This window comes from Oncorhynchus mykiss, chromosome 11, assembly GCF_057628025.1.
Source record: "Oncorhynchus mykiss isolate SJ-2025 chromosome 11, ASM5762802v1, whole genome shotgun sequence".
NCBI classification, from domain to species: Eukaryota; Metazoa; Chordata; class Actinopteri; order Salmoniformes; family Salmonidae; genus Oncorhynchus; species Oncorhynchus mykiss.
Genome location: NC_143032.1, coordinates 14,400,158 through 14,428,058, shown reverse-complemented (window position 1 = coordinate 14,428,058; position 27,901 = coordinate 14,400,158). Strand labels below are relative to the sequence as shown.

The 27,901-nt window shown below is 43.2% G+C and overlaps 3 protein-coding genes and 1 pseudogene across 17 annotated transcripts; 2 read left to right on the top strand and 2 right to left on the bottom strand.

Moving 5' to 3' along the window:
• Positions 1 to 734: 734 nt before the first annotated feature.
• LOC149979501 (uncharacterized) lies at positions 735 to 8,267 on the top strand. Of its 4 annotated transcripts, none has more exons than XM_090189486.1 (3): positions 735 to 3,581; positions 3,954 to 4,094; positions 5,046 to 8,267. In XM_090189486.1, exons 1-2 carry the CDS (start codon positions 3,290 to 3,292, stop codon positions 3,962 to 3,964), a joined length of 303 nt encoding a protein of 100 aa, XP_090045612.1. In that variant the 5' UTR covers positions 735 to 3,289; the 3' UTR covers positions 3,965 to 4,094; positions 5,046 to 8,267. The 4 variants fall into 4 exon arrangements, with proteins under 4 accessions (XP_090045612.1, XP_090045610.1, XP_090045611.1 ...); XM_090189484.1 differs by having other exon boundaries at positions 5,041 to 8,267; XM_090189485.1 differs by having other exon boundaries at positions 3,954 to 4,104; positions 5,041 to 5,906.
• On the bottom strand, positions 4,433 to 10,436 carry LOC149979500 (uncharacterized; annotated as a pseudogene). The gene is made up of 6 exons (XR_016484322.1): positions 10,308 to 10,436; positions 9,015 to 9,095; positions 8,024 to 8,083; positions 7,843 to 7,940; positions 6,031 to 6,300; positions 4,433 to 5,575 (listed from the first exon to the last, which is right to left on the bottom strand). The product of XR_016484322.1 is annotated as an uncharacterized LOC149979500 (transcript).
• Positions 6,997 to 27,185, bottom strand: LOC110536553 (ranBP-type and C3HC4-type zinc finger-containing protein 1-like). 10 transcript variants are annotated; one of them, XM_090189482.1, is made up of 8 exons: positions 14,368 to 15,194; positions 13,864 to 14,067; positions 12,125 to 12,236; positions 10,851 to 11,668; positions 10,643 to 10,770; positions 10,308 to 10,543; positions 8,931 to 9,095; positions 6,997 to 7,940 (listed from the first exon to the last, which is right to left on the bottom strand). In XM_090189482.1, the coding sequence occupies exons 4-5, from the start codon at positions 11,044 to 11,046 to the stop codon at positions 10,652 to 10,654; spliced, it is 315 nt and encodes a 104-aa protein (XP_090045608.1). In that variant the 5' UTR covers positions 11,047 to 11,668; positions 12,125 to 12,236; positions 13,864 to 14,067; positions 14,368 to 15,194; the 3' UTR covers positions 6,997 to 7,940; positions 8,931 to 9,095; positions 10,308 to 10,543; positions 10,643 to 10,651. The 10 variants fall into 10 exon arrangements, with proteins under 10 accessions (XP_090045608.1, XP_090045604.1, XP_090045600.1 ...); XM_090189478.1 differs by lacking the exon at positions 14,368 to 15,194 and adding an exon at positions 26,886 to 27,185 and having other exon boundaries at positions 8,931 to 10,008; positions 10,308 to 10,770; XM_090189474.1 differs by lacking the exon at positions 14,368 to 15,194 and adding an exon at positions 26,886 to 27,074 and having other exon boundaries at positions 10,308 to 10,770; positions 12,125 to 12,184; positions 13,894 to 14,067.
• Positions 17,486 to 24,482, top strand: ly86 (lymphocyte antigen 86). 2 transcript variants are annotated; one of them, XM_021620223.3, is made up of 5 exons: positions 17,486 to 17,718; positions 19,263 to 19,352; positions 19,952 to 20,080; positions 23,120 to 23,171; positions 23,293 to 24,482. In XM_021620223.3, the coding sequence occupies exons 1-4, from the start codon at positions 17,685 to 17,687 to the stop codon at positions 23,140 to 23,142; spliced, it is 276 nt and encodes a 91-aa protein (XP_021475898.3). In that variant the 5' UTR covers positions 17,486 to 17,684; the 3' UTR covers positions 23,143 to 23,171; positions 23,293 to 24,482. The 2 variants fall into 2 exon arrangements, with proteins under 2 accessions (XP_021475898.3, XP_090045614.1); XM_090189488.1 differs by lacking the exons at positions 23,120 to 23,171; positions 23,293 to 24,482 and adding an exon at positions 20,362 to 21,136 and having other exon boundaries at positions 17,504 to 17,718.
• Positions 27,186 to 27,901: the final 716 nt, after the last annotated feature.

The following is a 27,901-nucleotide window of genomic DNA, read 5'->3' as shown; positions in this document are numbered from 1 at the left end:
TGGGTTTTTGGTTTGAGTTTGTTTTGCCTTCACCTACTCAACATGGCATCTTATTGGCTGGTTTGCGTAGCTTGCTTACGAGGGGGGATGTTCCAGTTAGAATCGTCCCAGTGAACAAGCACCAAACCAGCGTGCGTGAATGCAGAGTTGGATGGTGAGACGTGCATTGCATGACGTGCAATTTTGTGTCGTTCTTATCAGAATAAAGCTACATGACTGGTGCTACATGTTGGAGTTCCGTGTCGATGACTGATTGTACACAACGCAAGACGAGTACTGTTACACATGACGCCACCTACTGTGCTGGAAAATGCGATAAATTATGATCTGCCCAATTCTGTACTACCATTAAAATAAAATTACCCCCCTACCCCATTAAACTTGATATATTTCATGCTGAAAGATTCCACCCTTCAGATTATTCAGCATGTCAACAACCATTTCTACTGTAACATATGTTACCCCCAGTCTCCACAATAATCTTCAACCTGTTATTTCTGCTTCCCACGTCCCGAGTCTTTATCAAAGTGTCCTTTGACACCGCACGTTCATGGGCGCAAGATTTCTGAACAGGCCTCGGAACCATGCCAGGACCAGCAAAAACACCAGCCCCGACATTAGGTTCACTTAGTTGAGGAGCAGCTGTGGAAGCTCCATCTTTCCACACTGTACTTCCACCAATCTGTCTTACACCCTATGCATATGACTAATTTTATATCTCTGAACCTTTCTAGCCGCTCTCTGCATCTGGCATCCACCAAATGCTGCAGTGACCCTGAGGAAGGCACAGTGACCCTGAGGAAGGCACAGTGACCCTGAGGAAGGCACAGTGACCCTGAGGAAGGCACAGTGACCCTGAGGAAGGCACAGTGACCCTGAGGAAGGCACAGTGACCCTGAGGAAGGCACAGTGACCCTGAGGAAGGCACAGTGACCCTGAGGAAGGCACAGTGACCATGAGGAAGGCACAGTGACCCTGAGGAAGGCACAGTGACCCTGAGGAAGGCACAGTGACCCTGAGGAAGGCACAGTGACCCTGAGGAAGGCACAGTGACCCTGAGGAAGGCACAGTGACCATGAGGAAGGCACAGTGACCCTGAGGAAGGCACAGTGACCATGAGGAAGGCACAGTGACCCTGAGGAAGGCACAGTGACCCTGAGGAAGGCACAGTGACCCTGAGGAAGGCACAGTGACCCTGAGGAAGGCACAGTGACCCTGAGGAAGGCACAGTGACCCTGAGGAAGGCACAGTGACCATGAGGAAGGCACAGTGACCATGAGGAAGGCACAGTGACCCTGAGGAAGGCACAGTGACCCTGAGGAAGGCACAGTGACCCTGAGGAAGGCACAGTGACCCTGAGGAAGGCACAGTGACCATGAGGAAGGCACAGTGACCCTGAGGAAGGCACAGTGACCCTGAGGAAGGCACAGTGACCATGAGGAAGGCACAGTGACCCTGAGGAAGGCACAGTGACCCTGAGGAAGGCACAGTGACCCTGAGGAAGGCACAGTGACCCTGAGGAAGGCACAGTGACCCTGAGGAAGGCACAGTGACCATGAGGAAGGCACAGTGACCCTGAGGAAGGCACAGTGACCCTGAGGAAGGCACAGTGACCATGAGGAAGGCACAGTGACCCTGAGGAAGGCACAGTGACCCTGAGGAAGGCACAGTGACCCTGAGGAAGGCACAGTGACCCTGAGGAAGGCACAGTGACCCTGAGGAAGGCACAGTGACCCTGAGGAAGGCACAGTGACCCTAAGGAAGGCACAGTGACCATGAGGAAGGCACAGTGACCCTGAGGAAGGCACAGTGACCATGAGGAAGGCACAGTGACCCTGAGGAAGGCACAGTGACCCTGAGGAAGGCACAGTGACCATGAGGAAGGCACAGTGACCATGAGGAAGGCACAGTGACCCTGAGGAAGGCACAGTGACCCTGAGGAAGGCACAGTGACCCTGAGGAAGGCACAGTGACCCTGAGGAAGGCACAGTGACCATGAGGAAGGCACAGTGACCATGAGGAAGGCACAGTGACCCTGAGGAAGGCACAGTGACCCTGAGGAAGGCACAGTGACCCTGAGGAAGGCACAGTGACCATGAGGAAGGCACAGTGACCCTGAGGAAGGCACAGTGACCCTGAGGAAGGCACAGTGACCATGAGGAAGGCACAGTGACCCTGAGGAAGGCACAGTGACCCTGAGGAAGGCACAGTGACCCTGAGGAAGGCACAGTGACCCTGAGGAAGGCACAGTGACCCTGAGGAAGGCACAGTGATGCCAAAACATTGGTAAATACCCATTAAATTGCTGGGAGATTACACATGGAGTGTGCAACTTTCTTTATTTTGATATTTTATAGTTTATTGTCCGTTAGTCAGCACCTCCACACAAACTATTACTCTGGGTGTGCGCCAGCTCATGTTTTTATTTTTATATTATTTATCTACGTTTTTTTAACCCCTCCACACTTGGCACATATTTTTATTTCTTTACATTGAACAGCTACATGTCCATTCTTTGGGATTTAAAACACCTCAATGGGGACGGGACAAATTCTCTGATATTGAAAGTAAGGAATCCTATCTGTACTTTTCCAGGCAAAACCTTCTCAAACATCAACAGCACTGATAACCTTTCACTGCTTTAACCGTTTCCTACTGATCAACCTTTTGGCCTCAATCACTCTTCCTCCCTTCACATGTTCTTTAATATCATCTGTGGACATAGATATCGGACCCCAGTGATGACTCCTCTCAACCTAGCATAATCACCAGGGACATGGTTTTTAATCTTCTTCCAATTAAGCTTTTCCATTTGCAGAATCTTCCCTTGCTCAGTGCTTTCAGGCTCTGGAGGAGATGTTCACAAGCTGCAGGCAGGGTAGCCATCTCTGTGTGTTCTCGAGCTGCAGGCAAAGTTGCCATGTTACCACCTCTACGTCATTTAGAAGTGAGACCCACGCCTCTACCGGTGCAGCGAGACCCTCTACAACGTCTACATCATCCACAAGTATGACCACCACCGGTGTGTAGCGAGACCCTCTACAACGTCTACATCATCCACAAGTATGACCACCACCGGTGTGTAGCGAGACCCTCTACAACGTCTACATCATCCACAAGTATGACCACCACCGGTGTGCAGCGAGACCCTCTACAACGTCTACATCATCCACAAGTATGACCACCACCGGTGTGTAGCGAGACCCTCTACAACGTCTACATCATCCACAAGTATGACCACCACCGGTGTGTAGCGAGACCCTCTACAACGTCTACATCATCCACAAGTATGACCACCACCGGTGCAGCCATGGAAGATGATGAAATGGAGGAAGCATCTCTGGATCTAGGACCACCTGAGATTATCATGACCCTCACGGAAGTCACTGAGGACCTTGTTGAACAGGATGTGGCCGTGGAGACAAACGAGGCCGTCGAGGGGGGTGCAGCCCAACCTGATACTCACAGGAAGGAGGATGAAGATACCCTCTTTGCCATGAGTCTGGTGCCAACCCTGAAGAGACTGTCTCAGCAAAGAAAAGGTTCAAATTCATCAGCTGCTTTCGATGCCGAGTTCAATGGTACTTTTTTTCCCTCCACAACACAAGTAGTGTTATAAGTATTGCGACAGTAAAGTAGGTCATTTTTATGTAGGCTAATTGGTATTTCAGATCAAAGGATTAATATGAGGCTAATGTATAGCTGTTGTTTCTGGGTTAGAAAATATCCTAAAAGTTTGCTGTCTAAATATTTGCCAGTCATATTCATCTTTTTATCTTAAATACAAATTCCATGAGTAAACAGCAAGAATGACCAACTTTACCACACTGTTCCAATATTTATGTCACTAACTACAGTATGTATACAAGCAGTATTTAGTTAACATAAATCTCACCTTTTATTGTGTTATATTATGTGATGCTTGTATGTGTTGTTTTTATCTTCCCTTCCAGAGATGGAGTAAATTTAGCCGATCAGCTCAAAGGAAGGACAGGAAGAGGAGACTTGTCTGGTTGTCCTCCAATGGGTTTTGAGCGGGAGGTGAGGCGAGAGGATGTAACGCTTCTCGTTGGTGGAAGGAGAAGAGGACCAAGGTGCAGCGTGGTAAGTGTTCATTTTAATACACAAAATAAGCTGAACACTGAAATGACAAAAATAATAACGAGCGAGAACGAAAAGGTTCTGAAAGGAATACACACCAAACAGAAAACAATCACCCACAACAAAAATGGGGAAAACAGACTACCTAAGTATGATTCTCAATCAGAGACAACGATCGACAGCTGCCTCATACCAGGCCAAACACAGAAATACAACACAGAAAAAAGAACATAGACTACCCACCCCAACCAAACTAACACAAAGACATAATAAAGGAACTAAGGTCAGAACGTGACAGAGGATGCGAGGGATCAAGGAAATGCAACTGAGATTTTCCAACTGTCCTCTATTGAGATTTTCCAATTTTATTCCGCTTACTATGTCCTTGTTAGTAGTTTCTCAATACTTAGGATAGCATTCATTATTAGTTGTACATAGATTGCATGAAAATTGACTGAATTGAAGCTGACACACTGGAGAATTCAGATGCTCTTGTTGTTCTTTTACAAGACTAAAGGTGAAATGTGTGTTTACCTGTATTGTGGCTACACATTCACTCTCCTCCACTCCTCTCTGTCCCTCAGATCTCCAGTGCCCTCTCTTTATGGCCATGTCTGAAGTTCCCCTACTATGTCTAGGCTTTATGAGTAGTGCCTGTATCTGTCTGCAGTTGTGCCATTTTTACATGCACATACACAACTCTTTCAATAGTTTTCATTTTTTTCTACATTTTTACCACACACATACCTGTCACGTTCTTTCCTGTACTTGAATACTTATATTGTGTTTTTATAGTCAGTTGTTTCATTTGTTTATTAATATCTCATTTAGACTTAATCTGCTAATTTCTTCCTGACACCTTTACAGATCTAAGACAAGATGAAAGTAAAAACACATTCTCTTCCTAATAGTTTTTTTTCTCCACCTGCATTTTGTCAGAGCAGTGAAGATGTAGGGCCTCATGAGGTTGTGTCTCAAAGGAAGGCCTCGTCATTGACGAAGACGTGGGGAACAGGTCCCAGGTCTTCCGCCCCAGGGAGTGATGCAGGTGGTAGAATCTCCAGGGTGCCATCCTGAAGTGCCTGGCCGAAGGCAGAGTCCCGGAGGGTCCCGCCATCACTTCCCTTGCCGTAAACACCAACATCGACAACACGGAAACAGTAGAAGGCATCTACAACAGCCAAGAGTACAACTGAATATGTACCCTTGTAGTTGTAGACTTGCGAACTCAAGTATGGTGGAGCCTGGATTACTACATTTCCCAGCAATGGAGCCAAGACAGTTGGGGAAATTCCACCTCTCCAGGATCTAGTCAGCGATGGTCCTCCAGTCTTCCTCCTTGGGGACAGGCATGTATTCACCAACTACAGTCCCAAATGGCTTGTGCCACAGAGGGGGCAATGCCTGCCACCGTGGACCGTCACCTCCGAAGCTGAATCCAATGGTCCTGTAGGAGTCTCCTGTCACCAATAATCTGAAATATAATTAAAAATAGTGTGTAACTTGAAATTCCACCCACATATTCCACTACATTAGTTTATTATGCTCTACTAATTATATTGTAATACTCATAAACCATCCCTTTTTGGTCCCTTTTTGGTTCCAAGTATAACCTTTTCCCCAAAGGGTTCTGATGAATGACTTACTGTCTTGAACAACAATGGGTCCTGGAGAAGACTAGCCTACCTTCATCAGGGCAGAAGGCACCCGGACGTTATTTTCATTTGGTAACATTGCATCATGAAAAAGGATTTTAAACCAACTTTGGGGAAAGCTATAGTCCTAATAAACATTCTGTAAAAATACATATGTCACATAGGGGTTTTTAACTACAGAGCCCTTTGGCGAGCTTGGTTGCACATAAAATATATCTAATATCAATCAATTACGGTATCAAAGGCTTTAAACATTCACTAGAATTTAGCTTACCGGAGACAAATCGCCACGCGTTCAACTAACTCCCGGTAGTTGGTACCCATCCGGGCGATCCTGGCTCCAACTATCTGGAGCAGGTGATTCAACTCGCTTCGGTTCAGACGAAATCAACTTCGAAATTCCTCTCAAAATTGTTGAAGCTCTTAAACGACACGGTGGAACTCCCCTGCGTGCTTTCGGGACTTCAACCATCTCTGGACCCACACAGACCTGCACTTTCGGCGGGGCTGCTCCCAGCCCAACAGCGCGATAAAAATCCCCTTCCTCAACGTGGGTCACATTGTCGAAAGAGCCGACTCGCTATCTTGAATTTTTATTATTGCATTTCGCGCCAAAACTATGCATTTGAGGTCAAATATATTATAGGCTCTCACAATAGATTTTTAGGTGTCATCGAATAAATAATATGTACGCTACTTATAAATGAAGAAAATATGTAAAAATAATTATGCAATCAAACTATTTGTATTATGTAATCCCATTTTTTTTTTACTAGGTACTGATATGGAATTGTTTTACCAAGGAGCTATTCGATTTAGAATTTTAAGACCCCTTGAACTATACTGCTATTAGCCCATACAAACGCATTTAATAACATTCACTACATTGTTCTTGTGTTTCTCCTATATCTGAGAGATAAGGAGATCAAGTACCAGGGACCTTCAGATGAGTCTTGTGAGGCCTTGTGTTTAGTAGCTTTGACACACTGTTAAGGCAATGTCACACCAGCAGTTCCTGAGCAATCCCACAGATTCTTCCATGAAAACAGACAGTGTTTTCTCTGCCTTCATAATGAGTTTGTAATAGGAGCCAGTGAGTAATAAACAGAACCTTTAGTATTCACATCCGGTCTATGTGACAGAGCCTTGCATTATTCATTCAGGACAAAAACAGAACATTCATTTCACATGAACACTCATGTACTTCCAAAATGGCTATTAATTGACACACAGCGCAATGTAGTTTGAAACAGATTATTTTTATTATGTTTCTAAGCAGAAAAATTGCATTATTTCCGGTCAGAACACAGTACGCTCTGTTTCAACCCCAAAACGCTGCGTCATTGGCATTAGACTTTAGCTTTGAGTGCTGAAAAGGTGAATGACACTTAGTTTAATGTGTCCCTGAAAAGTATTGCATGACTTTATAGGGAGATCAAAAACAAACAGGAAATGTGCAGAGCTGAACATGCAGTGAGATCATCAATCCTTTGAGTGACATACACATTTGTCCTGCATGGTCAACTTTGGATTCTGGTTCCTACCATTCTAACTTGCTACCTATCTGACTCTCACAACACACATCCTTTATTGTCTTTCTCAGTGACAGTTCTGACACTTTTGGTTGTTGATGTTGCAGCCCTTGCTGGTGTCACCCGGACCCTTAGGGGGAACAGAAACACAGACCGGTAGCAGACACAGATGGGAAATCTCTGCATTAGAGGTGAGCAGTGAAGCACAACCAAGCAGAGCTTGACTGAATGTGGCAGAGAGAGACAGGAGAGGCGGGCTCTTACCCCTGGCCCCCAGGGACGCCCTCTGGTGACCGAGCAGATCTCGGTGTGACAGACAGTGCAACGCAGCCAATCACAGCCCTCATTTTTCTGCACAATGATAATGCACTGAGGGCAGTGCAAGGCCTCCCCGGAGAAGACCAGGGTCTGAGAGAGGGTTATTTTCTGTGAATATGATATGAGAAAAGTCTAACTACCTGAAAACCCTAACATTCCTTCCACTTGTCTTCAATGCTTGTTGAAATCAATCTACAGGTATAAAGTACATGTAAAAGTGTCTGATTGTGTGTCACCTTGAGCAGATCTCTGGTTCTGCAGGCTGCTGAGTCATTCTCAGCATGGCTGTTAGGTCATCCTGGTACTGTTTACAGTCCATCTCTTCATGGATCGCCTGAGAGAGAGAGGGGAAAGTAGAGGAGGTGGTCTTTTCAAATCCATTTTGTTTGCAATAATTGGTAAATGTGATGTGTGTACCTTGCAGAGCAAGCAGTTGTGCTTGTTGCAGATGGGGCAGTGGAACACGTTGACTGTGTCCTCGTAGACACACCGTCCAGAGTTTTCTGGTCTGCATTAGCTAGTGTGTTATACAGAATGTCTATAATATCCAATGTACCATCTTAAGTAGCTAGTATGTTTAAGTATACTGAACAAAAATATAAAGGCAGCATGTGAAGTGTTGTTCCCATGAGCTGAAATAAAAGATCTCAGAAATGTTCCATATGTACAAAAATCTTATTTCTCGCTAAATGTTGTGCACAAATGTGTTTGAATCCCTGTTAGTGAGCATTTCTCCTTTGCCAAGATAATCCACCTGACAGGTGTGGCATAGCAAGAAGCTGATTAAACAGAATGGGCTGTCAGGTCATCCTGGTACTGTACAAGTGCACCTTGTGCTGGGGGCAATAAAAGGCCACTAAAATAAGCAGTTGTGTCACAACGCCACAGATGTCTCAAGTTTTTAGGGAGCGTGCAATTGACATGTAGGGGGTCACTCGGGTAACTAGGCGGTCACTCGGGGTAGGGTCAATAGGGGTATATTCAGTAGAGTCACTAGGGTTAGGGTCACTGGGGGTAGGGTCACTAGGTGTAGGGTCACTCATTTCACTAGGGGTAGGGTCACTAGGTTCACTAGGGGTAGGGTCACTAGGGGTAAGGTCACTAGGGGTAGGGTCACCAGGGGTTGGTTCAATAGGGGTAGGGTCACCAGGGTCACTAGGGGTAGAGTCACTAGGAGTCACTAGGGGTTGGGTCACTAGGGGTCACTGGGGGTAGGTTCACTAGGGTTTGGGTTACTAGGGGTCACTATGCTCACTAGGGGTAGGGTCAATAGGGGTATATTCAATAGAGTCACTAGGGGTAGGGTCACTATGTTGTGTGTTACCCTCAGAAACAGTGGAGAGGCTCTCTGAGCAGGACTCCTTCCCCAGGCTGTAAGTCCGGATAACAGATCATACAGTCAGTCCACAGCCTCTGGGTTGGGCACCGGGTCCTTCCCATCTAGCATTATCAGCAGGGCAAAGTTCTCTCTCCACTCTGCTTCTGTAGCCTGGGGAGGTGAGGATCCACAAAAACACAATGAACACACAGGCATTCATTTTATTCAAACAGCATTTTACTTGCTTAATTAGTTAAATACACATTTTAAATTCAATAAGATGTTTTTTGTTCTACTTTCAGTCAAAATGCATTCATTATTAATGAAATTGTGCATTGAGAGTTAACTTTAATTGCTGTTAGTTTTCAATGTGTTTTGAACTTCATGACCCAGACTGAAACAAACAGGAACAGAGTGGGCAACACAGCAGAGTTGTTTTCCCTCTCTGAAACAGGTTTCAAGTGGTTGACACACTGCAAAAATGGCCTACATGGACTTGCAGTAGTTACAATATTTATTATAAACATGCAAAAATAGCACCTTGAACAATGTCCTATATAAAAAGATGAACAAAAAATGCTTTCATTTGCTTAGACATACAGTATTTGTTTCAAACATGGTCAGAGGGTATGTAGCCACAATTCTGTCCTATGTAATGTAGTCACTGAGGTTGTGTCGTAAGACAAATGACTATTGCTCAGTAGCTTAAGAGACTGCATGGGTTGAAGAGAAGGGTACATTGTGTTACAGCTGAAAAATATAGAAAGTGTGTGTCAGTCTCTTTCTGTGATGATACGTGGAGCGTGCGAGTCTCTTTTTGTGATGATACGTGGCGCGTGCGAGTCTCTTTCTGTGATGATACGTGGCGCGTGCGAGTCTCTTTCTGTGATGATACGTGGCGCGTGCGAGTCTCTTTCTGTGATGATACGTGGCGCGTGCGAGTCTCTTTCTGTGATGATACGTGGAGCGTGCGAGTCTCTTTCTGTGATGATACGTGGAGCGTGTGAGTCAGTAGTCCTGGTCCAAGTTTTCCAGTAGGGACTCGTTTTGAGCACCCGCGCCCCCCCCCCCAGCTCTCTTCTCCCTTAAAAATACAGAGAGACAGAAAAGAGTCAGCCTTTGAGAGCCCATCCTACCTTCCCATGTCATCTCAACCCTCACATTATCCTACTAAGCCTTTCCCTTAATAAACCTTTCAACTACAGTCATTCACTTTCCACTGTGTACGTGCAAGAGTGTGCATGTGTGTGTCTACATCAGAGAGTCCTACCTGTCCTGTTCGGCACGGTCTGACAGCTTGCATCAGCACTATTTGAATGTGTTTACGTGTATGAGTGAGGGTCTGTGTGGGTGTGGATCTGTCTGAGCTTAAAACCATCCTACCTGCTGGTACTGTTGGACAGTTTCTTCCTCCTGCTGTATGCGGTGGACTCCAGAGGGTCTGGTTTGTGGCTTCCAGGAACAGTAGAACTCTGGACGGTCTGTACTGCAGATCTCACAGCCAGGCCGCATGGGCTTGTTTATGTACGTACAAGAGGGGCAGGCCCAACCCCGAGACACAGCAAGAGCGTCTTTGCAGGTGTGTAGATGGATATCTACTGTATGTCAACTTACAGCATCTAGGTATGTATCAGTTATGTTGAGGGTAAAATCCATTAAGCCGAGTCAAATAGTTATTCAATTATTACCAAGGGGTATTGTACTGAGCTTGTGTGTACCTGAGGGCCTTATTTCTTGGGACTAAGTGCATCATTGAGTTGTGGCATCTCCAGGTTGATGAGGTCTTTGATTTCACTGATGTTCAGCCTCTCTGCCCCTGCTCCATTTGGCCCTGTTCCATTTGAACCTACAGGAACAACGCTTGGTCAGGAGGGTGCCAACAATGGGTCCTTATGTCAATGGTGGGTGCGTGTTTAGCAGTCTCACCCTTGCTGCTGTGGCTCAGTCTGAGTGGCAGGGTGCTGTAACCCCTCCAGTCCTGGGATGTGGGGCAGTTGCTGGGGGGCCCGTGAGGTGGGGTAGCACGGGTGAGGAGGGTACTCTCCTGGTCCTGCTGGAGCAGCTGCCATGTGAGACGGGCCTGGCAGGTCGGAGAGGAGGTACAGGAAGGCCGTGTCTCCATCCCTGCGCACCCAATATGATGCCAGAGAGCGCTGCTCGGCACAGACACTGGCCGATGACCCAACGCTGCACCCGCGGATGGAAGCCATACTCCAGGAATACCTAGGAGACAGAGGGACAGACAGAAAGACAAGTAAACGTTGACAGAAAGGTTCTCATGTTAAAACTATTTTATAGCTAAATACATTTTATAGAGGACTGAATTTAAATTTAAACTTTAAATTTTTTTTATAGACATTGTTTAAGCTGTTCAGACTGCAATACTCAAGCAGCAGGTCAATGGTCGTGTGGGGGAACACTTTCACCGTGACACAACAGGAAGATGAAGAATCCTCGACCACTACAGCCAAGCTTTCACAAAAATATACAATCGTCATCAACTCCTAAAATATGCATTTCCTGTCTTACAAAGTTATATTCTGAATTCTTCAATAACTTTCTCTTCTTCTACCCAGGAGCTCTAGTGCTCTTAACTCTCTCCATAAGCTCTGTGTCTCCGTAGCTCCTCTCAGAGGGCTGGATCTTCAGCCCTGCCTGCTGATGAGCTAGGGCGGCAGCGTAGATGGAGGCCGCCTGGAAGTCACCAGCCTCGATGACCCTGGTCAGTTCAGCACACATCTCCTCTACAGACCAGTGGAGACAAGGAAGAAACCAAGAGGCAGGGACAGTGAGCCATTGAAAAGGGTAGAAACTAGGCCTATCTACTAATGTACACACAACCGCTATTAAGTATTCACATGAAGCACAAGGGCAATTCGAAATTATGCCTACACTCCAATGCCACTTTAAAATGTATGCCAAACGAAAACCAATGATTGAAAAGTCAAACAAACTCTACAATATGCACAAGGACTACTTTTAACAATTTCCACAGAAAATGTTATAAAGACGCATTTACTTGAAGAAGAGTACAGATGCAAAGTTTGGTAACAGAATGACGGGCAGTGCTTTTTGTTCCATCATATAAAGTTGTATAGTTTAACTTTTCAATCATAGCTTTTCATTTGGTATACATTTTAAAGTGAAAAATCTGATTCTCAGCTTAATTCCCATAATGCAATCATATTGTGTAGGGCTACCTGTGCGTGGTAAGGCCTCCAGAGGCAGCTGTCTGTCATCGGTGGGAGGGCTGGCTGCCACTGAGGGGTCAGGAGACGAGGAGAGGACTCGGGTTATTAGGGCACAGGAAGGCTAGGAAGAGAATTCAGTGGACAAACAGGTCAGAGAGAACAGAGATACAGTGGCAAAAAAAGTATGTGAACCCTTTGGAAATAACTGGATTTCTGCATAAATTGGTCATAAAATTTGATCTGATCCTCATCTAGGTCACAATAGACAAATAGTCTGCTTAAACTAATAACACACAAACAATTATACATTTTCATGTATTTTTTTAACACACCGTGTAAATACTCACAGTGCGGGTGGGAAAAGTATGTGTAGAATTAAATAATTGGTTGACCCTCCTTTGGCAGCAATAACCTCAACCAAACGAGGTTTGCGGATCAGACCTGCACAACAAATGGTCAGGAGGAATTTTGGACCATTCCTCTTTACAAAACTGTTTCAGTTCAGCAATATTCTTGGGATGTCTGGTGTGAACTGCTCTCTTGATGTCATGCCACAGCATATCAATCAGGTTGAGGTCAGGACTAGGACTGGGCCACTCCAGAAGGCGTATTTTCTTCTGTTGAAGCCATTCGGTTGTTGATTTACTTCTGTGTTTTGGGTCATTATCCTGTTGCATCACCCAACTTCTGTTGAGCTTCAATTGGGGGACAGATAGCCTAACATTGTCCTGCAAAATGTTGACAAACTTGGGAGTTCATTTCTATGTCGATGATAGCAAGCTGTCCAGGCCCTGAGGCAGCAAAGCAGCCCCAAACCATGATGCTCCCTCCACCGTACTTTACAGTTGGGATGAGGTTTTGATGTTGGTGTGCTGTGCCTTTTTTTCTCCACACATAGTGTTGTGTGTTCCTTCCAAACAACTCAACTGTAGTTTCATCTGTCCACAGAATATTTTGCCAGTAAAGCTGTGGAACATCCAGGTGTACTTTTACAAACTTCAGAAGTGCAGCAATGTTTTTTTGGACAGCAGTGGCTTCTTCCGTGGTGTCCTCCCTTGAACACAACTCTTGTTTAATGTTTTATATATCATAGACTCGTCAACAGAGATGTTAGCATGTTCCAGAGATTTCTGTAAGTCTTTAGCTGACACTCTAGGATTCTTCTTAACCTCATTGAGCATTCTGCACTGTGCTCTTGCAGTCATCTTTGCAGGACGGCCACTCCTAGGGAGAGTAGCAACAGTGCTGAACTTTCTCAATTTATAGACAATTTGTCTTACCGTGGACTGATGAACATCAAGGCTTTTAGAGATACTTTTGTAAAGCTTGCCAGCTTTATGCAAGTCAACAATTCTTAATCTTAGGTCTTCTGAGATCTCTTTTGTTCGAGGCATGGTTCACATCAGGCAATGCTTCTTGTGAATAGTAAACTCACATTTTGTGTGTTATTTATAGGGCAAGGCCGCTCTAACCAACATCTCCAGTCTCATCTAATTGATTGGACTCCAGGTTAGCTAACTCCAATTAGTTTTTGGAGAAGCCATTAGCTTAGGGCTTCACATACTTTTTTCAACCTACACTCTGAATGTTTAAATGAGGTATTCAATATAGACAAGAAAAATACAAGAATGTGTGTGTTATTAGTTTAAGCACACTGTTTGGCTATTGTCATGACTTAGATGAAGATCAGATCAAATTTGACGACCAATTTATGCAGAAATCCAGGTAATTCCAAAGGGTTCACATACTTTTTCTTGCCACTGTAGGTGGTGACTGACCCCTATGTGCCTCTCTGAGTGATGACATCACCACGGTGGCCCACTCCTGAGCCTCCTGCTGGCAGTGGAAGTTGAAGCTGATGTGGTCATGAGGGGGCATGGCCAAACTCACCTCGTGGCATTTTGCCGACTTCACCTCATAGTGTAGCACCTCAGGTCAAACTCTGCAATGGACTGGAAGACATGAGAGAATAAAAGTGAAGCTCATTTTATCACACTGAAATTGGCCACCTACCAGTGTTTGTTCCCTGGTAGTATAATGACTGTAGTTCTTGTACTGATGTCATGTTGGAGCTGTTTTTGGAAGAGATTGGACAGCATAGCAGTAATGTACAGCCTATATAAACCTAGCGGGAATGTTTGATGACAAGAATGTAGTTCAACTATTTGTTTTACTATTAATGATCTGTTTCAAATAACTGACAGTTCAATGAATGCCTGTCAAATTAAGCATTTTTATTATTTTTATTTCACCTTTATTTAACCAGGTAGGCTAGTTGAGAACAAATTATCCTTTGCAACTGCGACCTGGCCAAGATAAAGCATAGCAGTTCGACACATACAACAACACAGAGTTACACATGGAATAAACAAAACATACAGTTAATAATACAGTAGGAAAAAAAAGTATATATACAGTGAGTGCAAATAAGGGAGTTAAGGCAATAAATAGGCCATGGTGGTGAAGTAATTACAATATGGCAATTAAACACTGTAATGGTAGATGTGCAAAAGATGGATGTGCAAGTAGAGATACTGTGGTGCAAAATGAGCTAAATGAGCCCATGGGTAATGTAATAGTGTAATGGCAAAACCTTCTGTACATCCATGCCTGCCTGCCTGCCTGCTTGGTAATAATGAAAACATCGTGCTGTCTTATCACACTCCGATCCGTTGTTCCGCTAGTGTCCCGTAGCATGAGACGGAATTCCTCGGTCTTCCCGGGGTCCATACAGAGCTGGAGACGGACTGACTCATCACCTGCCTCTGGAAGACACAGCGACCGAATACCAGAATGGGAAACTGACACCCGTACCGACATCAATACTGTATGGCAGCCAGTTTGCGAGGTTCCATAGCTGGGGATAGATGAGGACAGGTCCGGCGGAGGGGTGTGAGTAGTCCACCCGTCTGAGTTCAGCGGTATTCCACCTAAAGCCTCATGCGGTGTTTGGAGACGTCAAGAGTTTGGAGACTGTTCCCGGTGTGTTTACCACCACCCCAGTATTGCCAGCAGCGATTGTTGTTATTATTTCAATAAAAATATCAGTTTCATCGTAGTCCCTCAATTGGCCACAGATAGAACAATGAGCCAGATATTTCACCGGATGTTTAAATGTGAAGCATCCGGTTGTTGTTTCCGCTCACTACCAAATACGGTGATGAGAGGAATTGCAGTGGCCAAAAGTGAGAGAAGATGGAGCGAGATGGATTTTGGCCGACATTCTGCAAATTTACTCATCGATTAAACATTTGATCTCCATACAGTTTTCCAAAACTAGAATCTGTAAAACACATAGTTGACTGCGTTGTGTAGACTTTGCCAATGTTTTTTTTTTAAAGCGTTGTTTCGAAGGAGTGCAAGGGCGAATTGAGTTATCGCACACGCGCAATTGAGTAGGCGTTCCCTAGCGGACGCGCCAATAGGATCTCACTAGCTCACTGGCTCTGCCCACATCCTTGCTTGTTTTGCACACCATGATTCATTTGCTTCGATTGGAAACGACAGGCTCTGGTCTATCTTGGGTTAGTTATACAAATCTTTGTTTGGCTGTCTCTCGCCGTCTTTCGTGCTGCCAATCATTGCGCCCAACTAAATTGTAACCATGTACTACTTACTACACAACAAGACATTTGTGCATCTTGACTGCTGTTCGAAAACATTTTCAATTTCCTCCATTTCTCAAAATCAAGTTAAGGAATTTATATGTGGTGTACTCCCATTCTAAACCTAATAAATATTTGGTAAACTTGCAACTGCAAATTGTTATAGTATGTTCAATAATTAGAAAGTCAGTACATGTTAGGTGAGTCATTTTTCATGCTAGATGCTATAAGATGCTAAATAATCAATCAGATCAGTCAAAGGAGTATTTCAATTATGTGTATTCTGTACAAGCTCATAAAGGTAGTTGTGTTGCTGTCCTGGGGCTCTGTGGGGTCTGTTTCTGTTTGTGAACAGAGCCCCACGACCAGCTTGCTTAGGAGGCTCTTTTCTAGGTTTATTTATCTATAGGTGAAGGCTTTGTTATGGAAGGTTTGGGAATTGTTTCCTTTTAGGTGGTTGTAGAATTTAACAGCTCTTTTATGGATTTTGATAATTAGCGGGTATCGGCCTAATTCTGCTCTGAATGCTTTATTTGGTGTTTTACGTTGTACACGGAGGATACTTTTGCAGAATTCTGCATGCAGAGTCTCCATTTGGTGTTTGTCCCATTTTGTGAATTCTTGGTTGGTGAGCGGACCTCACACCTCACAACCATAAAGGGCAATGTGTTCTATAACTGATTTAAGTATTTTTAGCCAGATCCTAATTGGTATGTTGAATTTTTCGTTCCTTTTGATGGCATAGAAGGAAGGCCCTTCTTGCCTTGTCTCTCAGATCATTCACAGCTTTGTGGAAGTTACCTGTGGCGCTGATGTTTAGGCCGAGGTATGAACAGTGTTTTGTGTGCTTTAAGGCAACAGTGTCTAGATGGAATTTGTATTCATGGTCCTGGGAACTGGACCTTTTTTTGAACACCATTATTTTTGTCTTACTGAGATTTACTGTCAGGGCCCAGGTCTGACAGGGCCCAGGTCTGTCAGTGCCCAGGTCTGTCAGGGCCCAGGTCTGTCAGGGCCCAGGTCTGACAGGGCCCAGGTCTGACAGGGCCCAGGTCTGTCAGGGCCCAGGTCTGTCAGGGCCCAGGTCTGTCAGGGCCCAGGTCTGACAGGGCCCAGGTCTGACAGGGCCCAGGTCTGTCAGGGCCCAGGTCTGTCAGGGCCCAGGTCTGTCAGGGCCCAGGTCTGTCAGGGCCCAGGTCTGTCAGGGCCCAGGTCTGACAGAATCTGTGCAGAAGATCTAGGTGCTGCTGTTGGCCCTCCTTGGTTGGGGACAGAAACACCGGATCATCAGCAAACAGTAGGCATTTGACTTCAGATTCTAGTAGGGTGAGGCCGGGTGCTGCAGACTGTTCTAGTGCCCTCAGCAATTCATTGATATATATGTTGAAGAGGGTGGCTCTCTCTCTCTCTCTCTCTCTCTCTCTCTCTCTCTCCCTCAATTCAATTTCAATGTAAGGGCTTTATTCACATGGGAAACATATGTTAACATTGCCAAAGCAAGTGAAGTAGATAATAAACAGTCTCTCTCTCTCTCTCTCTCTCTGACTGTGTGTCTGTGTCTCACACTTATTATCTTTCTCTCTCTCACACACACACACACACACGCACGCACGCACGCACGCACGCACGCACGCACGCACGCACACACGCACACACACACACACACACACACACACACACACACACACACACACACACACACACACACACACACACACACACACACACACACACACTGAAATTGGGGAAGTCTGTCATGCTGGTTACTTCCTCTTGCTGTGCGGAGAGCAAAGATCAGTCACCCAGTGAGAGCCTGGTCTTAAGTCCTGACAAGATCCAAAGAGTGTATGGAAGGAACTATGCCTCACCAAGCTCTGCTCTTGGTTCTAGCTATCCTGCTGGCCTACTGACCCCAGTGGGGGTTAGTTCAGGAGGTCCAATGACCTGTCCACACTATTTGCAACATGGACAAACTGCAGAAATTCTATCACAGCTGTGGTGAGTTTTAAAGAAAATATTCCTTTTCATTTGCAACTCACTATGTGATAATACGACAGTACAAAAACACTGGGCACAGATGTCAATTCAACATCTACTCCACGTTGGAAACAACACTGAGTCAACCAGTTTGTGCCCAGTGGCTAGGAAGCAAACATTACAGTGATGAGGCAAAAAGTGGGTTAATGTTAGCGACTACTGCCTACCAAGAAGGTATTATTGAACTGCACGTTTGGATTCCTTGACGCTGAGTAGAGATATAGCACTACCACAGTGGGGCTACGGTGCCTTCAGAAAGTATTCACACCCCTTGACTTTTTCCACATTTTGTTGTGTTACATCCTGCATTTAAAATTGTAAGGTATTTTATTTTGTGGCCTACACACAATACCCCATAATGTCAAAGTGGAATGATGTTTTTAGATTATTATTATTAATTTTTTTACAAATTAATTAAACATGAAAAGCTGAAATGTCTTGAGTCAATAATTATTCAACCCCTTTGTTATGACAAGCCTAAATATGTTCAGGAGTGAAAATGTGCTTAACAAGTCACATAATAAGTTGCAGGGACTCACTCTGTATGGTTGCACAGTTTAATGGCTGTGATGGGAGAAAACTGAGGATGGATCAACAACATTGTAGTTACTCCACAATAATAAACTAATTGACAGAGTGAAAAGAAGGAAGTCTTTACAGAATAAAAATATTCCAAAACATGCATCCTGTTTGCAACAAGGTACTAAAGTAATACTGCAAAAACACTTCGTTTTTTCCTGAATACAAAGTGTTATGTTTGGGGAAAATCCAATACAACACATTACTTAGAACTACTCTCATTATTTTCAAGCATAGGCTGCTTCATGTTATGGGCATGGTTGTAATAATTAAGGACTGGGGTTTTTTTTCAGGACAAAAAATAAATGGAATGGAGCTAAGCACAGGCAAAGTCCTAGAGGAATACCTGATTCAGTCTGCTTTCCACCAAACGCTGGAAGATTAATTCATCTTTCAGCAAGACAATAACCTACAACACAAGGCCAAATTTAGTTGCTTACCAAGAAGACAGTGGCAAAGTCACAGTTTTGACAACATTTTAAAAAATATTTTATTTAACTAGGCAAGTCAGTTAAGAACAAATTCTCATTTACAATGACGGCCTACCCCTGCCAAACCCTAACAATGCTGGGCCAATTGTGCACCACCTTATGTTGTGATACAGCCTGGAATCGAACCAGTGTCGAACCAGGGTCTGTAGTGACGCTTCTAGCACCTAGAGGCAGTGCCTTACAAATGTTAGAACTTTTCTTCCACTTTGAAGTTAGAGTATTTTGTGTAGATTGCTGACAAAAATGACAATTCAATTCATTTTAATCCCACTTTGAAACACATTTTTTTTAAAAATGAAGTCAAGGGGTGGGAATACTTTCTGAAGGCACTGTATTTTTGTACTGTGATAGTCATGTCAGATTCATTTTCTGGTTTCATTCATTTCTTCTTCTCATGTCTTAAGTTGCTTTAATGTTTCTGTTTGTTTTTTCCAGACCCTTTACAGGACATTGGCATCATTGTTAACACATGCCTTCCCATGCCACCATCCTACAAGGGCAATTTGAGAGTGTCACTTCTGCTTTGTGAGTTCAATATTTCTTTGGCCTTCCCTTTGTTGATTGTTTGCACTTCCCTTCCTAAAAAAGCCACTGGTGTTATAGCTCCCTTACGCCGACCATAAGATTGACCCTAACTTAATGGTACACATCAATATGAAATGTAGAGATTCAATGAATAGAACTGACATCATAATTCCCTCTCTCACTGTAAAAGATGAGGTTGAAACACTCCACATCATCAACAAACAGCGCTTACCGCCCGAGTATGAGAGTATGTTTTCAAACATATTGCCCTGAAGAATACTGTAGGAAATAAATCAATTCAACTGCATCCACCCATTGGGAAAAGACGCCAGATCATCATCATTCAATTTGGATTGGTAAATGGTATGTAATTGCATTGTCAGCATGAACACTGAATAAGCCAATAAGCCTTGAAATCCTATTGTTGATTTAAGGCAGAAATCAAGGTCAATTATTTACTTTTGGCAAATTCACCCCACCTGCTACATTGATGCTATGTGAAAGCTACAATGATCCTAAATTAAAACTAGGTTGAGTCACACCATTTTTCCCCAGCAGGAAGTGAGTGTTTGCCCTCTCTGTGTATCCCTCTCCCACAGGGCAGTCTATTGAGGAGCTATACCTGTCTACTAATATGCTCACAGGAGTGGTGGCTCCGTCATACCATGACGGGCCCCTGTGCCTGCCCGATTTCCCCCGCTTCTCCTTCTGCTCCTGGAAGAAAGGAGGTATGTGTGGTACTAATAGCAGATCAGGGCTGGAACTCAATCATACCCAGTAACTACCATAGCTATGCTCACTTTGTTTACAAACTTCACTGTATGGTAGTACTGTAGTTGTAGGTTTTTATATAGCCCAGTCTGTGAGTTTATTTGACAATGGGGGAAAAAACTATGGTGTAAATACAGAAATGCGGGTTTGATTGAATTAAGCCCCATATCAAGAAAAACTCACCCTAAAAATAACATCTTAAGTCTTTCTCTTGCATTAAATGCACACCGTATTACAGAGTAGAGGACAGTGCCTTCAGGACAGTGCCTTCAGGACAGTGCCTTCAGGACAGTGCCTTCAGGACAGTGCCTTCAGAAAGTATTCATACCCCTTGACTTATTCCACATTTTCTTGTGTTGTTGGATTTGCCCCAAACATGACACTTTCTAATCAGGACAAAACATGAATTGCTTTGCTGCATTTGTTGCAGTATTGCTTTGGTGCCTTGTTGCAGTATTGCTTTGGTGCCTTGTTGCAGTATTGCTTTGGTGCCTTGTTGCAGTATTGCTTTGGTGCCTTGTTGCAGTATTGCTTTGGTGCCTTGTTGCAGTATTGCTTTGGTGCCTTGTTGCAGTATTGCTTTGGTGCCTTGTTGCAGTATTGCTTTGGTGCCTTGTTGCAGTATTGCTTTGGTGCCTTGTTGCAGTATTGCTTTGGTGCCTTGTTGCAGTATTGCTTTGGTGCCTTGTTGCGAACAGGATGCATGTTTTGGAATATTTGTATTCTGTACAGGCTTCCTTCTTTTCACTCTGTCATTTAGGTTAGTATCAAATCAAATCAAATTGTATTTGTCACATACACATGGTTAGCAGATGTTAATGCGAGTGTAGCGAAATGCTTGTGCTTCTAGTTCCGACAACGCAGTAATAACCAATGAGCAATCTAACCGATCTATTTCACAACAACTACCTTATACACAGTGTAAAGGAATGAAGAATATTGCACGCCCAATTTTTCAGTTTTTGATTTGTTAAAAAAGTTTGAAATATCCAATAAATGTAGTTCCACTTCATGATTGTGTCCCACTTGTTGTTGATTCTTCACAAAAAAATACAGTTTTATATCTTTATGTTTGAAGCCTGAAATGTGGCAAAAGGTCGCAAAGTTCAAGGGGGCCGAATACTTTCGCAAGGCACTGTACATAAAAAATATATGAATGAGTGATGGTACAGAACTGCATAGGCAAGATGCAGTAGATGGTATCGAGTACAGTATATACATATGAGATGAGTAATGTAGGGTATGTAAACATATAAAAGTGGCATTGTTTAAAGTGGCTAGTGATACATGTATTACATCAAGATGCAGTAGATGGCATATAGTACAGTATATACATATGAGATGAGTAATGTAGGGTATGTAAACATATAAAAGTGGCATTGTTTAAAGTGGCTAGTGATACATGTATTACATCAAGATGCAGTAGATGGCATATAGTACAGTATATACATATGAGATGAGTAATGTAGGGTATGTAAACATTATATGAAGTGGCATTGTTTAAAGTGGCTAGAGATACATTTTTCCATCAATTTTTACTTATTAAAGTGGCTGGAGTTGAGTCCGTATGTTGGCAGTAGCCACTCAATGTTAGTGGTGGCTGTTTAACAGTCTGATGGCCTTGAAATAGAAGCTGTTTTTCAGTCTCTCGGTCCCTGCTTTGATGCACCTGTACTGACCTCGCCTTCTGGATGATAGCAGGGTGAACAGGCTGTGGCTCGAGTGGTTGTTGTCCTTGATGACCTTTATGGCCTTCCTGTGACATCAGGTGGTGTAGGTGTCCTGGAGGGCAGGTAGTTTGCCCCCGGTGATGCGTTGTGCAGACCTCACTACCCTCTGGAGAGCCTTACGGTTATGGGCAGAGCAGTTGCCGTACCGGGTGGTGATACAGCCCGACAGGATGCTCTCGATTGTGCATCTGTAAAAGTTTGTGAGTGCTTTTAGTGACAAGCCAAATTTCTTCAGCCTCCTGAGGTTGAAGAGGCGCTACAGCGCCTTCTTCACCACGCTGTCTGTGTGGGTGGACCAATTCAGTTTGTCCGTGATGTGTACCCCGAGGAACTTAAAACTTACTACCCTCTCCACTACTGTCCCGTTGATGTGGATAGGGGGGTGCTCCCTCAGCTGTTTTCTGAAGTCCACAATCAACTCCTTTGTTTTGTTGACGTTGAGTGTGAGGTTATTTTCCTGACACCACACTCCGAGGGCCCTCACCTCCTCCCTGTAGGCCGTCTACTACGATATTGTTGATCCATCCTCAGTTTTCTACTATCACAGCCATTAAACTCTGTTACTGTTTAAAAGTCACCATTGGCCTTATGGTGAAATCCCTGAGCGGTTTGCTTCCTCTCCACCAACTGAGTTAGGAAGGACGCCTGTATTTTTGTAGTGGCTGGGTATATTGAAGAAACGTTCAAAGTTCCTGCAATTTTTCCTCATTGACTGACCTTCATGTTGTTTGCCTTCGCTTATTTGACCTGTTCTTTCCACAATATGGCCTTGGTCTTCTACCAAATAGGGCTATCTTCTGTATACCACCCCTAACTTGTCACAACACCACTGATTGGCTCAAAAACATAATTCCACTTTTACATTATGGGGTATTGTGTGTTTACATTATGGGGTATTGTGTGAGCCAGTGACAAAAACACCTGCATTTAATCCACTTAAAATGTAGGCTGTAACACAACAAAAGGTGGAAAAAGTCAAGAGGTGTGAATACTTTCTGAAGGGACTGTAGGTTATGTTTTGTTGATCCATATACACATTTGTTAGTGGGCATAAAGGCCTTATGCTAAAATGTAATCTATACTGTTGAAAACATGGACAGCAAAGATAGACGGGACGCATTAACAGAATGCATTAGCAGGGTGCACTCTAGCACAATGGTGTACAAAAATGAATGATACATTGAATAGATTGATGACTAATATACAACTTTGGTTCACTTGGATGTGTTTCTTAAACTTTACATTTCAGTGTCTGTTTATTTGCAGAATTGATTATGAAAAACCAGTGAAGTTGAAGAATCGGGACAATTTACCACTGGTAAACTTGTGTGCAATTGTTATTTGATATTGATTGCATCTGATATTGTGAAGTGTATATTTGGACTCATTCTTGTGAAGTTTATATTATGCATTTATTCTTCCTCTGCTCTCCTCTCCAGGGTCAACATGTTTTGGTGAACCAATACGGTTACCACATTGCCTGCTTCAATGTCACTTTCATAAAAGATAGGGGAGACAAAGGTTTAATATGAATTAGATTACATAAGGGATGAGAGGAGAATAATACATCAATTTGGCCATATTTGGTCAATAGTTTTAGGATAGTGTGGTGAATGCTACGGAAATAATGAACAATGTACTGAGATATTAGCTGTGTTTGCAATACTTTAGATTTGTCATTCTATAAACATATATAATTTTTGGACACAGATTAAGCCTAGTATTAGATTTAAAACTACTTTGAATGAAGAATCTCTCTTAAACATGCTTCTTCTTAGTCTAAAACTACGCTTAATCTGTGTTTGGGAAACCGGCCCATGTACAAAACGAAACCATTTGAATAAAACTGACCTGCATCATAATTCAAATAACATTAATGAATTAGAAACCCATGTTTTGTGAAAGTGAATAATGTCAGTCTAAATACAGTTTGTTCAAGTATACATTCTTGTAAATTAGTTATTTCTTATTTGCTCTGCAGGTTCTCTGATTCCCTTGCTACATATTTCAACAAACAAATTAGGTTTCTTAACGTTCTTCTGACTACTGATGATTCCAAAATTAAACTCTTACTTAAAATAAACAGTTCAAAAGCAAACATGTCCTCTGACTGAGTAGGCATACATCAGCAGTTTCCAGTCTGCTCCACTAGAGGGCCCACTCTTTTCAGTGTGAGACAGTACACATAGACAATTCTCCATGCCAAACGTGAGAAGTTCCTTGTTGGTTTTATTGTTGACATAGTTTGTGAACCCATTACTGTATCCTGTTACATCAATATCACTGTGTTATTTATCAATAAAGGTGCTCTGTGGTCGAATTGGACAGTGATGCTATTTTAGCTGGATGTTGATACATTGTCGCTTTTGGTGATTGTACATGTGAATTTGGATACATTGTTATAGGCAATTCAATATTATTGTTTCCATGTATTCAACTTTTTATTGTCTTTGTAGACTCCTTTTCTCTTTGTCAAACGCTTCACTCACTGTGTGGACTTTCTAAGCAGAAGATGGCTTGGGTCATCATCAGAGAAAGGAGTCTGTGTTTCAGTGCTAGGAGTTACTGAAAAAAACATAACATAAAAGTCACAAGAGCTCATTCTGAATAAAATACCCTCATATAAACACCTCAGTCTGAATCAGGTAACCCATTTGGAAAGAATTTGGTTGTTCTGATTGAAAATGAATTGTGAATACACTGGTGCCCGCGTCTGAGGAACTTTGTGTGGCTCTTGTGTTTGTCTGAAAGGTGGCAACTGGAAAGCATCCTCAATAACAAGTGTGAAGTCATAGTAACCATCCATACAGCTCTGCACAATGTTGGACTGTCTCACCCCAGCCCATACAGACAGTTAAAGGACACAACATTCTATCTGTCCCATTATGGCATCCGTTAGAGTAGGTTTTCACAATCTATTTGGGAAACCCTGCGTTAGAGCATGTGAAGCTCCACTGAAGCCATCTACATTTTGAAGTAGTCCATTTTCTTTTTCTACAACTTCTATGAGTTGGTAAACATGCATACTGCCCCCTGGAGTGTTTTGTTTGAACAGGTATAAAGCCAAGCTCTGCGATTTACTGCCACCTGCAGATATGAAAGGTTTGCTCATGAGTATAATTCATTGGCTGATCCCTCTTGATAACCTGGATATAATTATGTGATCCTTCCTTAAGCCATAGGAAGTCCCACCCAGTTGACTACTTCAAAATGGTGATAGTCCTCAACAAACCATCAGTATCACCACACCGGGCTAGCTAATTGTTTACGTGCTTGATGGATGGACAAGTGTAGGGTGTGCGTTGCGACTCAAATTTTGCAGGTGGGGAGAGAGCGAGAGACAGGATATGGAGGAGGCTTGGATTGAAGTGTTTAGGTTATTAGTAGCAGGCCTATCATTCCTACTTCACTGAATTACATAGTATATAATTGTCTAGTTATCTACGGAGGAGTGGCTAATATGGAGGAACATTGAATGTCTGAACTTTGGCTCAACACCCTGGACCAGAGCTAATAACAAGCTTGTGTGTGCAGCGGCACCAGAATTCAAAACATGTCTTACCTTTTTGTAGTTAATAAATCCAATGTAAAACATGATTGCTAATAGTATCCTTAACTAGCCTGGAAAAAGCTGGCAGGCACTGGAAGAAAAAAATTCTGAGTGACAGAGTGAGTGCTTTGCATAGGCGCGTTGATGGGATTTTTTTGTGGGACTAAAAACATTGCTCTGAACTTAAAAGATTGTTATTAACCGGTTCTCAAGATTTTAAAATAACTGTTCTGTTCCTTGAACTCTAGAGATCACTTTTGTTCGCGTTTCTGTTTCCATTCCTCTAAAAAGTAGGTTATTTTTCTGTTCTGTTCCCTGAACCGGTTCCAACACCTGGTCCTCAATGGCACTACCCTTTTGGGCACTAGAGTCTTCTATCTATCTCTATGCCCCAGCCCAGCCTCATTTACCCGCCATTTTAGTGACTCATGATCCACCCAACCACACAAATGCAGCAATAACCTCACACAATGACACACTGGGACACTGGGACTAGCAACAGGTCAATGATTAACTGCGGTTCTACTGCTACTGTTGTGACAAATCCCAAGGTTGTTTCATCACAGACTGTGTGATGGCCTCTGGGCATAGCCTTTAGTAGGACAGACAGCCACACTGCAGTACAGGTCAGGTCTCAAAGCACTTGAGCACTCCAAACAATTTGGATCCTTTGACAGGGTTGAAGGAGGTTTCATGTTACCACCTACTCTCTCTCTCTCTCAATTCAATTTAAGGGACTTTATTGGCATGGGAAACATATGCTTACATTGCCTCTCTCTCTCTTCCTCCCCTCTCCTCACTCTTTTATCCTACTATCCAGGGGCGCAACTTTCACTGGAGACAAGGGGGGGGGGACATGTCACCCCAAAATTCTGAAATTGCATTTTTGTCCCCCCCTCAGTTTTATCTTTGGAATGTGATACGAAACAAGGAAACTGTGTGCTTTAGGACCATGTGGACGCCTCCGAGTGGTCGGGTAGGCTGTTTGGAGTGTTTATCCGACAGGATAAAAAAATATATATATAATAATATATTATGCCCCCCCCCACTTCTAAAACCAAAGTTGCACCCCTGCTATTATCCGTTCAAACTTGGAAACATCTTTGTCAGTGTTTTTCCCCTTAATATCAGGACAGTGTCAACATAGGTAACACAGGTTTCATATTTATCCAGAGTTGTGGTCATTAGGATATGCAACGGAAAACATTTGAAAACAGAAATGAAAAGCAAAATTTGTGTTTCTTATTGGACAAGTCAATCAATCAAATTAATTTATAAAGCCCTTTTTACATCAGCCAATGTCACAAAGTGCTATTCAGAAACCCAGCCTAAAACCCCAAACAGCAAGCAAAGCAGATGTAGTGGCTAGGAAAAACTCTTCTGGCTGTGCCAGGTGAAGATTATAACAGTACATGGCCAAGATGTTCAAACATTCATAGATGACCAGCAAGGTCAAACAATAATAATAATAATAATAATCACCTTGGTTGTAGAAGGTGCAACAGGTCAGCACCTCAGGCTTTTCATAGCCGATAATTCAGAGTTAGAGACAAACAGGTGCGGTAGAGAGAGAGCGTCAAAAACAGCAGGGCCCGGGACAAGGTAGCATGTCCGGTGAACGGGTCAGGATTCCATAGCAGCAGGCAGAACAGTTGAAACTGGAGCAGCAGCAGGTGGACTGGGGACAGCAGGTGGAATGTGGACAGCAAGGCGTCATCAGGACAGGTTGTCCTGAGGCATGGTCCTAGGGCTCAGGTCCTCCAAGAGAAGAGAGAAAAGAGTGAAGAGAGACAAGTCTAGGTAGTCCCTCCCTGTTTCACTCTGTTTACATACGTTTGGTGCCCAGTGAACACAGCCCAAGTGACAGGGTCTTCAACAGGATATTGTGGTGATTTGGGGTCAACAAAGGACTGTAAACTTCTTCAACCTAGTAGAAACCAAGCTGACAAGAAACAGAAAAATGACATTGTCACCTAGTTCCTGGTTGGTTAGATGATATTAGAATACTTCTATTCATGGATCAAATCAAATCAAAGTTTATTGGTCGTGTTCACAGCTTTGCAGATGTTATCGCAGGTGCAGTGAAATGCTTATGATTCTAGCTCCAACAGTGCAGCAATATCTAGCAATACAAAACAATAGACAGAAGAAGAAAGAAATAACAAGAGATTAAGACATATCAGAACGAGCAATATCAGAGTCAGGAATATAAAAAACTATCAGAGTCAGGAATATAAATACATATCAGAGTCAGGAATATAAATAAATATCAGAGTCAGGAATATAAATAAATATCAGAGTCAGGAATATAAAAAAATATCAGAGTCTGGAATATAAATAAATATCAGAGTCAGGAATATAAATAAATATCAGAGTCAGGAATATAAATAAATATCAGAGTCAGGAATATAAATAAATATCAGAGTCAGGAATATAAATAAATATCAGAGTCAGGAATATAAATAAATATCAGAGTCAGGAATATAAAAAAATATCAG

Bases quoted from the DNA above. Each gene is read 5' to 3' on its own strand.
- LOC149979501 (XM_090189486.1), top strand. From the start codon at position 3,290: ATGACCACCACCGGTGCAGCCATGGAAGATGATGAAATGGAGGAAGCA.
- ly86 (XM_021620223.3), top strand. From the start codon at position 17,685: ATGGACAAACTGCAGAAATTCTATCACAGCTGTG. The intron at 19,353-19,951 runs GTGAGTTCAATA...CCTCTCCCACAG, and splicing joins GAGAGTGTCACTTCTGCTTT to GGCAGTCTATTGAGGAGCTA. The intron at 20,081-23,119 runs GTATGTGTGGTA...GTTTATTTGCAG, and splicing joins CTGCTCCTGGAAGAAAGGAG to AATTGATTATGAAAAACCAG.
- LOC110536553 (XM_090189474.1), bottom strand. From the start codon at position 13,993: ATGCCCCCTCATGACCACATCAGCTTCAACTTCCACTGCCAGCAGGAG. The intron at 12,185-13,893 runs GTCAGTCACCAC...CTGACCCCTCAG, and splicing joins ACTCAGAGAGGCACATAGGG to TGGCAGCCAGCCCTCCCACC. The intron at 11,669-12,124 runs GTAGCCCTACAC...ACTGGTCTGTAG, and splicing joins GGAGGCCTTACCACGCACAG to AGGAGATGTGTGCTGAACTG.